The sequence below is a fragment of the Gymnodraco acuticeps genome, unplaced genomic scaffold, assembly GCF_902827175.1.
Source record: "Gymnodraco acuticeps unplaced genomic scaffold, fGymAcu1.1, whole genome shotgun sequence".
NCBI lineage: Eukaryota > Metazoa > Chordata > Actinopteri > Perciformes > Bathydraconidae > Gymnodraco > Gymnodraco acuticeps.
The window spans coordinates 177,468-194,283 of record NW_022991745.1 but is presented as its reverse complement, the minus strand read 5'-3'; the positions used below and the strand labels follow the sequence as shown (position 1 = coordinate 194,283).

Below are 16,816 nucleotides of genomic sequence, written 5' to 3'. Positions count from 1 at the left end.
CTTATTTCCAGTCAATGTTGGTCTGAGAAAAAAACACTTACTCTTTAAGCTCTTTATTTTAGGTTTCTTCAACTTAATTTGTTGAGCTTTTTTACTTCACCCAAATAAGTAATAATAAATAATAATAATTGTTTATACAGGAAGCTGCCTTTCTTTGAGACCTTGCTATTAATATAAAGCAAGATGATCACACAACCTTTCGATTGGTCTCCTATATTCAAACTATATATCTTACTCAAACACCAAACTGGGAACCTGGCAACAATCAGAGTTATATGGACGTGTTATGTAGATGATGTAAGAAGTGGTGTGTGAATGAATGTGATGAGTGTGAGCAGGCTGTCGTGTCTGCATGCTTCTGTGTGTTTTACCTTGGAGCTGACAGTCTCCACATAGCTGACCCAGGTTAGGAGGTTTGGTGTAATGGAGATGATAATTTGACTCGCCCCCTGGGACGAAGATAGAAGGAAAAATGCTTAATCTCCTCATAGCAATTAATAAGTAGGCTAATAGTGATGTGTGTGGTAAAAGTTAAACACATTTTCATTATTTAATTAAAATTATTCCTAAAGGAAAGTTTGAGCAGGAAACTACCAATTTAAAACATGTGTGCAGCACACTGGAAGTGAACTGGAGCTAATTTCTCTGGTTTCAAACTGTGTTGACCATAAGAAAAATGTCTGCCCTACGCTTTTAAACTTTGATCTTTCTTAGTTGGAGTATTTCCTCTCTGACCTGGGTAATTTCCCTCCAGAGGCGACGTCCTGTAGTGCAGCCCTGCTGGGGCCGTTTCTTTTGGCAGCAGCTCCAGTACTTTGTGCTGCAGACAAACACACACTTTTAGGAAGCAGATACCATTTAAGTTGTACAACAAATCGTGAAGGGTTAGAACTACTACACCATTAAAACTGTGCTACAACTTATTAGAGTACAATATGTTGGATTGTGTCTGGTGTGTGTGTACTCACTCCATGTGGAAAACAGGAACTCCCGGATGATGTTTACAGACTCCCTTCTGCCTTCCTGGAACAGAGTTGTACTGAAAGTCCAAACTGGCAGACAGCAGGTGATGACATTTGAACTCTGCCTGTCACAGAAACAGTTTACTACATTTCAGCATCCTCTATTCTTACAAGAAGCCAATCTTTTCATCGCCTTCTTCATGAATGTATACAAATCCATGTGTGTATCCGTGTTGTCAGCTTGTTATCTGCCATTCAGGTGAAGTGATGCCCCGTTGCTCTCTACTGCCGCTGGTCCCTGAAAGCTACCAAATTGTATTTTGTTGTATTCCTACATTGAGGTAAGTGTTTTAGAAACTAATGCAGCTGATGCCCTCCTCTGGCTATTAACGGTATTGCAGCTTTTGTTGGTTAGTTATAACCTTAATATATAGTCTATGGTTATAACCTTAAAATGTAAGTGATGCGTCTTAATTCTTATTCAATGTTTGTTTTTTTATTTTCTTTATAATAAAGCAATAACCACCCCCCAATATAAATCCATTGTGGAGTAAAACACAAAAGATGACTGAAACCAAATACAAACACTGTTGTTAAAGGATCTCAGGACAACAATGTAAAATATGCAAAAAATCATATTTAGAAAATATATGAACAAATCCATTAGGAGATTATTACAGTAAATGCTCAGAAAATGTCATCCATTTTCACTTTATCAATGATCGGCATTTACCTTATTGTATCATATTTCTTGAGGGAAGACAGCCCCACACCCACACACACACACACACACACACACACACACACACACACACACACACACACACACACACACACACACACACACACACACACACACACACACACACACACACACACACACACACACACACACACACACACACACACACACACACACACACACACACACACACACACACACACACACACACACACACACACACACACACACACACACACACACACACACACACACACACACACACACACACACACACACACACACACACACACACACACACACACACACACACACACACACACACACACACACACACACACACACACACACACACACACACACCTTATACACGGAGAAAAGTTCATTGCATTTAGTGGGTCTTTAAATGTTTGTCACAATTCACATCACAAGTCACACAGTCAAAGGTTCTGACTGCACTGGTGGGTTGCCATATCAATTCTCCCGCACCTTTCTCTCGATAGCCCTTTTAACTAGTTCAGACAGAGTAAACAACATATTTGAGAGTTGAACTGGTTTATCAAGATAGATGGAGCCTCCCATTCCTTAAGAGAGATACCAGAGCCAGGGTTGGTCGTAAATGTCAACACACAGAAAAGGTTAAATATCTTAGGAGTAAGACAGAATTATTCCCTCACAGGTAATATATAAAAACAATAAATATAAAAACAATAAACAAATGCACATAAAAGCTGATATTCCATAATATTCGATTTTGTGTTGATTAATGGTAGAAAAGGTAAACAGAAGAATGAATCTATAATTCAGCAAGTACAAAAGCACCAAGAATCACCCGAGACAAATATGCATACACACTATAATATCAATCCAGACTAATTTAGGAATAGATTATTCACCCATACTATTACCTTTCATCCATAACCTACAACTCCCATCTGTTTAAAATCTCATGACATTCTCAGTTTTTTCCTGTTTCAAAAGTGACTTCCAATGCATATGGTTTCAAAGAAAAGCACATCTAAATTAAAAAATGACTGATTTGAAGTCTCTTAGTGCTGATTGTAAGACATGACAAACTTAAATGTAGTTTTGCTTAAACTCCAATGTAACGGAAAGCATGTTCATTCGTCTGTTGAATCAGGGACTGACAGACTGTTTGATATCCTCATCAACGTCCATTGTATGACATGATCAAAGCTAAAATTACACCAACTTGAACAAGTCACTTTATCACTTATGTTTTCACTGTTTTGAGCATCACACTTTGATCACTCATGAATTCTATGATGAAATATAACAGAGCAGGCTGTATTTGTATCTATCTTTTCCATATAGTACATTTCCATTCCAAGTGACAGTGATTTCCATGATGCAGTTTAACCCTGACTCACTCATCTGTCTGGGACATTTCTCTAAGACACTCCTTTAAGTTCCCCACCCGGTCTCGATTCTTAACTTCAGCGGTCTTTATTGCCTGCTGCAGCAGCCGCTGCGTCTCGTCCAGCCCCCCCACCTTCGGCATGTGGTAGCGGAACAGGAAACCGGCCAGCTGATTGTCGTGGCAGTCCGGGGCGAGCAAGCCGCACAGAAAGCGCAGGAACATGTCGTAGTGGCCCAGCGGGGAGTTGAGGGTCCGCGTTAAGGCGCTCTGGACGACGCCGGCCACTGATCTGGTCTGATCCTTGGATGCGAAGAACTTGGTTCTCGGCAACAACATGGTCTCCAGAACATTTTTGGACTCTTCGCGAAACATTGTGAAGACGTACACAGCGGCCATGAACTCCTGGAGGGGAGAAGACGTTGTTTTGATTCAGTTCTAATCCTGTGTCCCATTGTTAATTGTTCAGTTATTTGTTGGTATTTAAAAATATTCCTCTTCCCTTTTATCTTTTGTGTACGAATAGTGCATGTAAATGGTTTGCAAAGGCTATAATCCCAAAGTTCTTTCCAGAGGGAGTTTCTCTCCCACACACCCCCTTTAACTAAATTGTGAATGTTTTTTTTTCATGTTTTATAATACCAGTACAGAATTCAAATAAGGTTTTATGATACTCAGGTGCTGTAAGATGGAGAGTTGTACCTGCACGCTGAAGTGTATGAAGCAGAACCTCTTCACATCTGAGGAAGGGAGCTCGGTGCACAGACCGGACAACAACGTCACCTCCGTGAAGCTCACACCGTACTCCTTCACGTCCTCTTCACAGAACACACTGATGTCCTTCTCCAGCATCTTGAAGGCCATCTTCCCGATCTTAGTCGCCACGTGTTTATCTTCAGGAGACCACTTCTGAGTGGAAAAGAGACATTGAAGTGAAACATTCTGATATTTTGGTTAGCTATTAGCTGCTCCGCAAATTTCTCTTTTGTCTGCTTGAACTAATTAAGTCAGTCAAACGGCATTGTTTGTTTTGTTAAAACTCTGTCATACAGGTGTTGGAGGCTAGTTTGATTTTAAATCAGCGCCAATCAAAATGAAAGAGATGGCACAGGTGTTCATGATATTGTATCCCTGAATGTTAAATGTAAAAAGTATTAAAAAGTAGATTCAGGAAATGCCTGACCCCTTAGCAATTAGGTGTTCTATTTTCACGAACGAAGGGGGTTACGTTAATATAACTAATCTAACTGAGACGATAAAAAGACAGACAAAAAAATATACCAGTTCATTTTCCGCCTTTCCGTAGTAGAACTCCAGCCTGCGATTCATCTGGACAACCAAAACATTGATGTAGAACGGCGTCAGCCTGGGGGGGTTCTCCCCATAGCCCCGATATTTGAAGCTGCGCTTGAACATTGTGGCCACCATCCAGCACACGAAGGGTTGTCGGGTGAGAATAACGAGGGACGGGAGGAGCTTATAATGTGCCACGATCTTTGCTGCTAGCGCTGCGTCTTCATAACGCTTGGTCAGGTATTCATCCTTCATCGTATCACTGGAGAACAGAGGGGGAGAAAAGATAAAAATGGTATAGAACTGCAAAAAAATAGTATAACTGTACATAATCAAAACTAATAAATGGATGGGCTAAATAAGTCGACACAGGATACTTAAAATACCTGCAAATATAATTTAAGAAAATGATTAGAGCAGGGGCGTCCGAACTGTTTTTTACATACAGAAAAATATACGAATAGCTGGGCCACTCTCTAGAGGTGAGGTATATTGCCTCATAAGGTCAGTTATAAGTTAGCTAAATTAATTAGGTATAGTGTGCTTGATACTTGAAAATGGCTTTAGAAAAAGAACAGCCTATATCACAGCTCTCTATAGGGTTTCATTTGTTCTGTTGGCAGCTCATCCCTTAAAACAGAAGCCTCAGAGTGATTATAATAAGGGGAAATGTGAAGGGTATATTCAAAGCTTGTTATGCAAATAAGTAATTGGGCCTTTTTTCTTATCAACTAAGATTTGTTAGAAAATGTTCCCAACTTTAATTGACTGAATTTATTTGAAAAGTGGGCTTATTAACACATGAATACTACTGTGTAATATATGTGTACATGTATATTTAAAAAGTACAATATAAGACAAGCACAAGTTTCATTTGTTACATTATACTTTTTTGAATTGGCTGAGGGCCGATTCAAAATGGACAGCGGGCCGCATTTGGCCACAGGGCCGTAGTTTAAATAGACACCCCTGGATTAGAGTCTGTACCTAACACAAACACACTGTCCATCTACACACACCTGAAGCCCTGTATCTCTGTGAAGACATCAATGAACTGAGGTGGTATTTGGGAGATAGCAGTCCGTCTCCCCAGGATCCAAACGCAAGCCCCACGGAGCACAGTGCCTCGGACGATATTCACAACCAGGACGCCGGGAGTTGCTTTGGTGACATTGTCATTTATTACTGGAGCATTCTGTACAGAAAACACAGGAGAAATATATCAGTTTGTCATCGTCATTCATCAGACAAGGAAACCAGAAAGCAGCGTTTAAAACACTCCTGGATTGTTTACTTGCCAACTGCTTACGATACAAACTGCTTTATTTACTAATTATTAGCTCACCTTCAAGAACTGTAAAGTGATATAAAGATTTTAAACTTGATGGTGGTTGGTTTTTAACGCTCATTTTTTGTGTTACAGTTGTGAATGGGTTTTAGCTGTGGTGTGCAGATGGCTTACCAGCCAGTCCAGAGGTTCTCGGTAACAATCAAGTGAGTCCATTACGACGACAAATTTACAGTCCTCGTCCTCCAGGTATTTCATGTCTTTGCTCTCAGGATAATAATATTCCAACACATCCATGATGGACATCGTCTTTGCGATATGACTTTCATTTTGTCGCAGGGTCCAGAAATTCCGGAAAGAAAGCTTGAAAACGAACTGCAGATCCTGAGCAAACATGGACAAAAAAAATGTTGTTAGTCACAACAAATAGGTCAAAAAAACGAACTTGTTTTTGTTGATTTACCTTATTTGCACGCATTTCTGCCCAATTCAGGCAGAATTTCGCCTTAGACACAGACATGCCCATGCCTGCAAAGCCAGTGGTGACCACGGTCCTCGCTGGTTGACCATCTTCCTTTTGTAGTCGCAACAGATCGTTCAGCCCGACGAAGGTGTGGGGACTGGGGACCTTGAGATTGGTTGGTGGATGGGGTCGGAATTCATGGGAGGGGTCAACTCCTCCATAACCACAGGTGGAAATCTGGGGCTCTACGTAGATGCATTCGAATAAAGTCTGCTTTCCAGCTTGAACAACCCCCTCGTGGATATATTTGTATTTTCTGGACAATTCCTGCTGCAGTTGAAAACGGACCAGCGCTGTCAGTGCAGAAAGACAAAGTGGAAAGTAAGAAAACTACGTTTGGTTTGGAAGGTGTAAGTGGTGATAACACATATCACATTTGAGAAAGATACAGGGTTCTTACACCTTTTCCAAAGTCAAATTCAAGCACTTTTCAAGCATTTTCAAGGTGCATTTTCCAGCTTTTCAAGCATCTTACAGCTGTTGTAAATTACATATTTATATACACATACTCAAATGATTATTTCCCTACCTCACATTAAATCAGATGTTCTTTATGCTATAAACAACCAAATGTGTGTTTCGTGATAGCCTTCTACACGAGGATGAAACATTAAAGAAAAGAAAACTAAGTTTAATATTTCAAAATGAGTGACCCATCTGTATGTCCCGTATAACCGTCTGAGCCGATATAAAACAATCAGCCAAATCACTTTTCAATACATTATTGATTACTATTTTTGAGGTACTTTTAGGTTGGCAGTCAAGTCAAGTCAGAGGTACATGGTGTACTTCTACTCCACTACAGTTCAGAGGTACATGGTGTACTTCTACTCCTCTACAGTTCAGAGGTACATGGTGTACTTCTATTCCACTACAGTTCAGAGGTACATGGTGTACTTCTACTCCTCTACAGTTCAGAGGTACATGGTGTACTTCTACTCCTCTACAGTTCAGAGGTACATGGTGTACTTCTACTCCACTACAGTTCAGAGGTACATGGTGTACTTCTATTCCACTACAGTTCAGAGGTACATGGTGTACTTCTACTCCACAACAGTTCAGAGGTACATGGTGTAGTTCTACTCCACTACAGTTCAGAGGTACATGGTGTACTTCTACTCCACAACAGTCAGAGGTACATGGTGTACTTCTACTCCACTACAGTTCAGAGGTACATGGTGTACTTCTACTCCACTACAGTTCAGAGGTACATGGTGTACTTCTACTCCACTACAGTTCAGAGGTACATGGTGTACTTCTACTCCACTACAGTTCAGAGGTACATGGTGTACTTCTACTCCACTACAGTTCAGAGGTACATGGTGTACTTCTACTCCACTACAGTTCAGAGGTACATGGTGTACTTCTACTCCACTACAGTTCAGAGGTACATGGTGTACTTCTACTCCACTACAGTTCAGAGGTACATGGTGTACTTCTACTCCACTACAGTTCAGAGGTACATGGTGTACTTCTACTCCACAACAGTTCAGAGGTACATGGTGTACTTCTACTCCACTACAGTTCAGAGGTACATGGTGTACTTCTACTCCACAACAGTTCAGAGGTACATGGTGTACTTCTACTCCACAACAGTTCAGAGGTACATGGTGTACTTCTACTCCACTACAGTTCAGAGGTACATGGTGTACTTCTACTCCACAACAGTTCAGAGGTACATGGTGTACTTCTACTCCACTACAGTTCAGAGGTACATGGTGTACTTCTACTCCACTACAGTTCAGAGGTACATGGTGTACTTCTACTCCTCTACAGTTCAGAGGTACATGGTGTACTTCTACTCCACTACATGTATTTAATACCTTTAGTTACTTTACAGATCAGGATGAATGATGTGAAATCTAATCAAGTGTTGAATCAGACTTTAGTTCCACCTGGAGTGAATCCACAAGCTACCCTGCAGTATACAAAGTCATTCAAACTAGCTGCACCTTCACCAGCTCTGAGAACACTTTCATGATCAATCATTATAAAACATATCATATTATGAAATGGACCAATCTGCACAATGACTACTTTTACTGTCGCTACTTTAACTATATTTGGATGAGAATACTTTTCTACTTCTACTTGAGGAATATTTTGAATGCAGGACTTTTACTGTGACTACACTCTGGTACTTCTACTTTTGCTAAGTACAAGATCTGAGTACTTATAATTTCACTACAAGATCTGAGTACTTATACTTTTACTCAAGTACAATACCTGAGTACTTATTCCACCTCTGGTAGTGTATTAGTCTGAATTGTAGCCACAAAATCACGCAGAGCTGCATAGAAATAGACTCACAATGGTAACAAGTGGAAAATAATATTTACAAATGTGTACAATGATTTGTAGGCAATTGTGACTACTCAAGACACCTGACTTATACATCTTCAAAGGAAGACTGTGTTCATTCTACAATTACATGGGATTAAAGCAACATGTACAGGGCTGCACATAACTGGTGCGCAGGTGCGCATGCGCACCTCCGCCAAAAAAAGAGCACCGGGTCATTTGAAACAAAGCGCATTTGCGTACCAACATTGAGAGGGAGAGAGAGAAGAGAAAAGAGAGGAGAGAGGAGAGATGAGAGAGAGAGAAGAGAGAGAGAGAGAAAGATATTTGCGAGTTGCATATGAACCATGATATGAACTCAGGGCCGACCCGTAGCACTGGCTAGATGTTCGCCTGGGGCGCCAGATCTGGGGAGGTGCTGCGCTGGCAGTTCTGGGAGGGAAAAAAACATTTTGACCGTTGGGGCTCATCCTAATTTTCTGCCTTGATGTAACAATATTCATAATTAAGTAAATGTACACCTTTCATTTGCCCTGTACGATGGGCGCTGTAAGTGATGAAAATGGGGGATGTTGGCTTATCTGGCGCCCGCAGCTCACAGACAAAATGCGAGTGAGCGAGGGAGAGAGGGAGGGTGGTACCAGCGCTGTTGTTATTATAATCTGGTGCCGTGCTAGCTGCTCTAACGGAGATAAGAAGAAGATGTTTCTACAATAATGTGGAGGGAGAGTCCTCTCCAGTCAGACTGAGAGGCTGATAAGTTAACTACAGCTCAGTGAGGTAAAGGACTCTTAGTCTAAATTCAAACGGTTTGGTCACAATTTATGTAAACACATATTTCCAAGGCACTCCTTTATAATTATTGGGATAAACAGGTTTGAAATCATTCCAATGTATACTATAGGACAGTAACCAAAAATATCCTTTAAAACTGGAGATAAAAAAAAAATGCATAAATAAATGTTAAGGTAAAATAAGATATGAATGAACAACACAAATAAAATAAGTTACATTAATTTGTTATTGGCTATGGTAGGTTATTGGTTATGTTCACATACTTATTTGATTACATCCACTTGTCTAAGATGACAACAGAGACTTTCGACCCAAAACCAGCTGTTGACTTGTGGATGCGAGCAGCTAATCACAGACTCAACCAGAGAGAAAGTAGTAGGCCTACATCATCAGCTACCATGTCTGACAGAGAGGAAGACAGTGAGGAGAACAGTCAGGAGGGTAGTGATGACAGCTTGTAGGATTACTGGTCGTGCTAATGTTGTCTTGTGTTCACCTCTTTATGTGTGTTCTGTGTTCACCTCTGCATGTGTGTTCAGTGCCGTGTGTCTGGCAAATAAAGTCAAGACCCCCTCAAAAGTTACGGTTTATTTCATTTTAAGGATGAGCACCAAGCAACATCTCCAGGTGCTCCTTTGAGAACCAGGGCAAAAAAGTTATGTGCACCCCTGAACATGTAGTTTTACTTGTATAATACTTCAATTTTATATAAAGACAGTTTGTTTTCATCTGTTTTCAAATAAACAATTCTTGGCTTTCAGAATATTAAACTTGTTTCGGCAAATTCAGATGATAAATACAACTTTGAAGCTTCGGCATAATTACAAGCGGAGAACTGAGTAACTTAACGTCACAGCAGGCATAACAACAGCTGGTGTTTCTTGTGAGTGTTTCCCCGGGAAACAAACGCAAAATACACAAACACACTCGCGAGCTTCCCCCAGACCAGTAATACAAACGAAAATGTGTCTTCGGGTCAATGTGACTGATTTCGATAGAGCAAGTCACATTTGGTTTAGGCACGAAACATACTACCAGTAGAAATACATTGCTTTCAAAATCGCTCTGTGTCGAATCAATAGATTATATTTCGTGACTATAACACGAAATGCCGTGAGTGCTTCATCCTCTGAAGACCACACGATGGCGACTGTAACGCACATAACATAGGTACGCTCCTCTGAAATGATTGTCCCCTGCAATTAATATTATCTCTCAATCGAGTTCGCTATTCAGCTCGCTAACGTTAGCTTAAACAAACGTAACATGCAACGTTAGCCTAATCTAAAATGCTCTACTACGGCGTACCTTTCATGTGGCTCGTCAGCGCAGACTCTCGCATCGTTATTTTTGCAAACTTTGCAGGACGCTACTCGTGGGCTTGACCCTCGTCTTAGCCATGGCTTGTATTTGTCTTCTGCTAGCCAACGCTCGTTGAAACGGCAACCTCCTGGCACACAGTCATCTCTCTCTCATCAGAATGCCCAGGTCACACGTAACACAAACCCTTGCAGGTCGCGCGCATAGCGCGGGAAGGTGCAGCGGAGATGTTTTATGTAGAAGCGAAGCAATTCTTTTATTTTAATCTAAAAAGCGAACTATTCAGTCAGACAGCAATTTATTGTAAAAGTAAAGCATTTACATTTTCAAGCACTTTATCTCAATTTCAAGCACCATTCCCAAAATTCAAGCACTTTCCCAACCTTGAAAACACCACGTCAAATTTCAAGCATTTTCAAGGATTTCAAGCACCCGTACGAACCCTGAAGATAGTACTTCAGCATTGTGTGTTACAGTCAAAATCCTGTGGTCTTCAGATGGTGGAAATTACAAAATAGCTTGTTGTTCTATTTAAATGTGAGCTTGTCAAAAAGCTGCATTTTAAACAGAGGTGGTTACACATTTTAGGCTTTTACAATGTAACCAGCACATTCATTTTGAAAATGTTGCATATTGTTTCAATGGAACAACATAAAGGATCAAATGCTTGTGTCTGATTTGCTGCAGGACGTCCTGATAAGCCAATCAGATTATTTACATTTGTACTGTTCTCTTGAAACTGGTGCCTATAAGCCTTTAATCCTCCATCAAAAGTCATACTTGCCTCTTTTACACATAATACGTAGTGTGTCTGCCTCTTCTATCTTGCCGATGCTGTTCAGGGTTTGTATTGTATGCGACAGGGAACGATCCTGTCCTGCAAAACAGAATTGAATCAAAAAGAAAACTGGTAAGCAACCACTATAAGACCCTGTCCTCTCCATAAGGTTCGTCAATTATTCCTTAACAATGCATTTGACTGTAAATGAAACGATAACTATTCAAGTCTTAAAGCTAAATTCTATTTTTCCTTAACAATAAAGGTCACAAAGTGTTTAGTCTAAAGCTGCTACCAACAGTCAAAATGTGTCCCTCTCCATTTTAAGCTCCATTTGTACAGTACCATTCACAATTAATGTCCAATAGATGTGTTTAGATACCGAGTTTCTCCAGGATCATGTCCACAAAATCAAGAAGGTCTCCCTCCATCGCTTGTTTCTGGGTAAGGTCTCGTTCCCACTGGTAAAACCACGTCTTAAATGTTAAGAGGTCTTTAAAAGGGAGGGATGTCAAAACATTCTGGATACTCTGCAGACAGAGAGAAGGTAGAACAAAAACACAAGTTAACATTTTGTCTCAGATATTACATGTATGTACAGTAGGCGTCTCGTTGGCCATATTAAGGGGGTGCAACCATTACATTTTTATGATATATCAACAAGCTTGTTTTTTATACAATTACCCAAACCATACAGAATTAGCTAACTTTTTTTGTTTGTTTATAATGTTATAAACATGAATAGTAAAAGTTATTTAGACAAATACTGTAGGAACGCCCCCCCCCCCATATTATCCATGATGAACGACATATATTCTTAATTTTTTTTTTTCATATCTGTAAATGTACTTCTTTTATTTAATCCTATTGTTGTGATATTTATTTAACTGTCATTTACATGTTTTACTCTTATTATACGTGAGAACCTATCTTATCCTGTGTTTCACTCTAAGTCTAGGTGCTGCTGTGACACCTGAATTTCCCCACATGCATTAATAAATGTTTGTCTTATCCTATTTTAAAAAGATGAGGCAACTCAGCTATGATGGGCTCACCTTGAAGATATGGGGCAGGTCCTGCTCTGGGTGTAGTGTGCCTGGCTGGCTATTCTCACTAGTTGTTTCTTCTGGTTCAACCGGCATAGGTGGTTCTGGCGAATCAGCCAACAAAGGTTCATCTGCATCCTCCAAGTCATTTTCTGGAACATCCCCCAGATCAGAAGACCTGATAGACAACAAGGCAAGGCAAGTTTATTTATATGGCACTTTTCAACACAAGGCAATTCAAAGTGCTTTTCAAAAATGAAAGACATTAAGAGCATAAAACACATTAGAAACATTAAAAAGCAAAGATAATAAAACATGAATAACACAGGTACATGAATCAAAGTTACAGTGCAGTGTAAGATGTGAATAGTTCAATTAAAAGCAGCGGCAAAAAGAAAAGTTTTCAGCCTGGATTTAAAAGTAGTAAGTGTTGCAGCGGACCTGCAGGTTTCTGGTAGTTTGTTCCAGATATTTGGCAATATCACTAACCAAATTCTCACATTCCTCTACCCCTAGTCTTCCTGTGAAATTATAGTTATTTTGACACTTTTCTAACATTTTGATATTTCTCTCATCCTTCTCTTTCATCCATTTTGCATCCCCAGACAACACATTTCCCCTGTTTTACTGTTACCCGAACCCATCTTTGACCTTTAAACCACTTTTTGTAAGAGAATATTTTCATCTGATCTGTTTATAGAGTCTCTTATGGTTCCTTAGAGTCTGTGATACTGCAATCATCTGCTTGTAGTCAGTCAGAGACTCCTCTGTAGGTTGAGGTCACAGGTCAAACGCTTCTCCTATGTCCGTGGGGGAGGGTTGACCTGGCAGCATCTCTTTGAGACAAGCAGACCATTGTCTCCCATCGGTTATTGATTAGGTAAACGCGGGCTTTCTATGGGCCGGCCTCTCCTCGTGTTGGTTAGATGTTTTGTGGCTTTTGGTTCAGAGATCGCTGGTGGAGCACTGGACATGTGTGAAACTAAGATGATCTCCCGGCCGTATTGTCTGTACTTTCTCCAATAAAACTCTCAGTGCTTTTGGCTAACAACAGTTCCAGACTCCTTCATTCTACCTCAACATTGCAACAACAGAAGTTTACCTTCACACTTTTCTTTTCAATTCCCAGAATTAGGATATGTAAACCTGTTTTAAGACTTCCCTAATGAATCTTTGGCCTTTAAACCACAACAGTAAGAAAGGTAAGAAGGTGAGAAAGAGATCATATTCTACATGAATCATCATGATGTTTAGCTGCATTTTGGCCCTTGTAGAAAAAAACTACACATTTTGCAACACCTATGTTTGGATATTGAATGTTTTAAAATATTCAAAACATAAGTTTACAACTAATTTAAATGTTTTCAAATATAAACTAATGTGATGATACAACTCATTAAATGTTAAATTACGTCCAGAGGCGACGTTGGTAGCAAGGAATCGATTTCCAATGATTTTTAACAGATAATAAATATCATTTTGAAATGTATCTGCATCAAAAAGTGTGTGTGTGTGTGAGAGAGAGAGAGAGAGAGAGAGAGAGAGAGAGTGTGTGTGTGTGTGTGGGTTGTGTATGTGTATGTGTGTGTGTGGTGTGTGTTGTGTGTGTGTGTGTGTGTGTGTGTGTGTGGTGTGTGTGTGTGTGTGTGTGTGTGTGTGTGTGTGTGTGTGTGTGTGTGTGTGTGTGTGTGTGTGTGTGTGTGTGTGTGTGTGTGTGTGTGTGTGTGTGTGTGTGTGTGTGTGTGTGTGTGTGTGTGTGTGTGTGTGTGTCCTTCACCTTGTGTCAATGACAAGACCTCCTGCTTGTTTGGTGTGCTGAGTGTTCATGGTGTAGTAGGTCTCTGGAGAGTCTGGGCGAATCATTTGCATCCTGGACAAAAAATGTGGGACACCAATCTGGTTAACCTGTGACTAGTAACTATTTAGTCACTGAAATTAATACCTCCCTTCAATAATTACAAGTTGACTTTTTGGAGCAACAAAGAGCAAAATCTCTGCTTTTACATCAAAAAAGAAAAGTACAATTTTGGCATTCAAAAGTTGATCCTTCCGTTGACATGTTGGCTAAAGTTCCATAAACATCAGTACAGTACGCTGCTGTTCCTGATCTGCCTGATGTGACACTGTATTCCCCAGCAGGGAGACCTGATGAACGCTGATTATGAACAGACTCACATTTGTATGCATCAGCTGTACAACTCTACAAAACCATTTCTCATGGGCAAGTGTACATAGTTATTTATATTGGGTATAATATATGCTGGGTGTTAACATTTCACTGTTTAGTCAAAGTAGCAGATAATCATGTAAAGTTGAATATGTACAGAAACTCCCGGTATGATGTTCCAGCTGTTCAGAAAGGCTAATAAAAGAAACCCCACCTATTCATATTCAAGGCCCTGCATATTGACTTGCATAATATACTAAAATGTCTACTTAGGTGTATGAGTTAGGAAAACAGACTTGTGCATAGTCATTTTTGAAAACGTTCTCACCGCCAACTAGAGCTCAGAAAGGACTAAAATACATTAATGTAAACTTTGGTGTGAGTCCCAACACGAAATTAGAGGTAGTTAAACAAAAAAAGTAAAGTATGCAGTAATGTGAAGCCTTTTGCCACCTGTGGTTAAATGGCCAAAACCTTGAAATAATCCTCAAATTCTATAAAAAGACTCAGTACCTTGTCCCATCATTAATAAGCACGTCAGGTTGCACCACAGGTAATGGAGGATGGACGGTAACAGCAACCCCTTCCTCTTTTCCCTCCTCTACGTCCTCCATCGTGTGATCACTGTCACTCTTCATGGAACCATAGCTGGAGGGTGGCCTCGTCCACTTCTTCTTTTCCTCTTCCCCATTCTCATGCCTGAAAATGCTAAAGGGATAGAAACATTGTGTTAGCATACCACCACTGGGTGTGACATTGCTTTAAAGTTTAAGATAAATAGATCATTTAGTAATGGACCAAATGTTACAGATATATGTCCAAGAATACTGTTTATAAGTCGTAGGTGAACAAAGACTGGCAGAGTAATTTAACAAGACGTAAAATATCTGGCCCACAAGGGTGGAATGACATTTAGGCCATGTGTTTATTTGACTCCTTATGACAGACTTTCTTGAAAATAGATTGTATCTATCAAAATAGCGGAGCTTTAGCTTGACTCTCAAAATGATGAAGCATTTAGTAGTCATTATGAAAAGAATGTTATTATAACAAGTTTCTCATTATACTGACTTACAGGATGCTTTTTCCTCATCAGTGGCGAAAATGGAGTTCCATTAATAAATGACAGTTGAAGTAACTCGTGTGTGGGTGTAGAAAAGCAGTATTGACTCTCACCTATACCAACGTTAGCAGTGAATTAACTCCTAGTGTAATACAGTTGTACGGGTATATTAAAAACAAGTAAAACAACCCACAAGGCGGGAAATGTAGCATTTGACGAAACATAGTGTGTGTGAAATGTCATGAAGTGACAGAGGATTAAAGATGGCAGGTGAACTATCCTTCATGTCAAAAAGTGTAAGACAACACCCACCTTTCAACTTCAGTGTCCGGGTCCATGTTCCTGGTCATAGAAGACTCATAAACTGCAGCTGTACAATTAATTGATATCAACTAAATCCTCCTTTTCGCAATAACTTCACATGAAATGTAATTTCCTCCGTGGCAAGATGAAGGCCCTCCACCCTTCCTATTGAAAACATTGATACTCAAGATAACATGACGGTTTCACGAGTAAGAGATCCGTTAGAGATTAGCGTTTAGCAGCAGATAATCGAGGTAAACATAATAAACTCTACAGTGTAAGATAATTTCCCCAGTGGTTTATTTTAACTTATTTCCTCTTCGTTGTGTCAGTTATAACTTTCGGTTTAAGTTCCGCCAGCATCAAGATGACGACTTCTGATGCACTTCAGAATAAAAGCATGCTATCGACAAAACGCACATCCAAACTCCTCCTTACATATACTTTACTTACAAATCATCAAATGTTTTGATATGCAAGAATACTACCTCCGGTAGAAAACATATATTTGGTAGGATGTTTAAGTGGAAACACCGGTACTAAAATAATAGAAAAACAAAAAATGTTTTGCTTTTATTCTGAAGGGTTTTGAGGCATATACCGGAAGTGTAACAGTTTGGTAATAGTCATATGCAGAGCCGCAGGGTCATGGTTCATATGCTGAAAGGGCACTACAGTGGACTGGACTGTAACAGTATACATTATGGATTCATTTGAACTGACATGTTCTTGGAAACCTCCACTTTATAAATAATAACGTGTATTAATCAGCACAATTGTGTATTTTAGTGGAACAAATCATTTTCGGATCACAATTACAAAAATATCTTGGGATCTTCATACTTCTGTTGCTGCAT

The 16,816-nt window shown here is 39.9% G+C and overlaps 1 protein-coding gene across 2 annotated transcripts; it reads right to left on the bottom strand.

Moving 5' to 3' along the window:
* Positions 1–2,081: 2,081 nt before the first annotated feature.
* On the bottom strand, positions 2,082–16,323 carry nlrc3l (NLR family, CARD domain containing 3-like). 2 transcript variants are annotated; one of them, XM_034199170.1, is made up of 12 exons: positions 15,969–16,323; positions 15,107–15,301; positions 14,204–14,296; positions 12,436–12,604; positions 11,763–11,910; positions 11,387–11,479; positions 6,127–6,479; positions 5,838–6,047; positions 5,395–5,570; positions 4,364–4,637; positions 3,785–3,991; positions 2,082–3,487 (listed from the first exon to the last, which is right to left on the bottom strand). In XM_034199170.1, the coding sequence occupies exons 1-12, from the start codon at positions 16,004–16,006 to the stop codon at positions 3,092–3,094; spliced, it is 2,352 nt and encodes a 783-aa protein (XP_034055061.1). In that variant the 5' UTR covers positions 16,007–16,323; the 3' UTR covers positions 2,082–3,091. The 2 variants fall into 2 exon arrangements, with proteins under 2 accessions (XP_034055061.1, XP_034055062.1); XM_034199171.1 differs by having other exon boundaries at positions 3,785–3,988.
* Positions 16,324–16,816: the final 493 nt, after the last annotated feature.

Excerpts from the sequence above, each read along its gene's own strand:
- nlrc3l (XM_034199170.1), bottom strand. The coding sequence starts at position 16,006 with ATGACCAGGAACATGGACCCGGACACTGAAGTTGAAAG. Across the intron at positions 15,302-15,968 it reads CCGGACACTGAAGTTGAAAG|CATTTTCAGGCATGAGAATG; the intron begins GTGGGTGTTGTC and ends CTATCCCTTTAG. Across the intron at positions 12,605-14,203 it reads GGTCTTGTCATTGACACAAG|GTCTTCTGATCTGGGGGATG; the intron begins GTGAAGGACACA and ends GTTGTCTATCAG.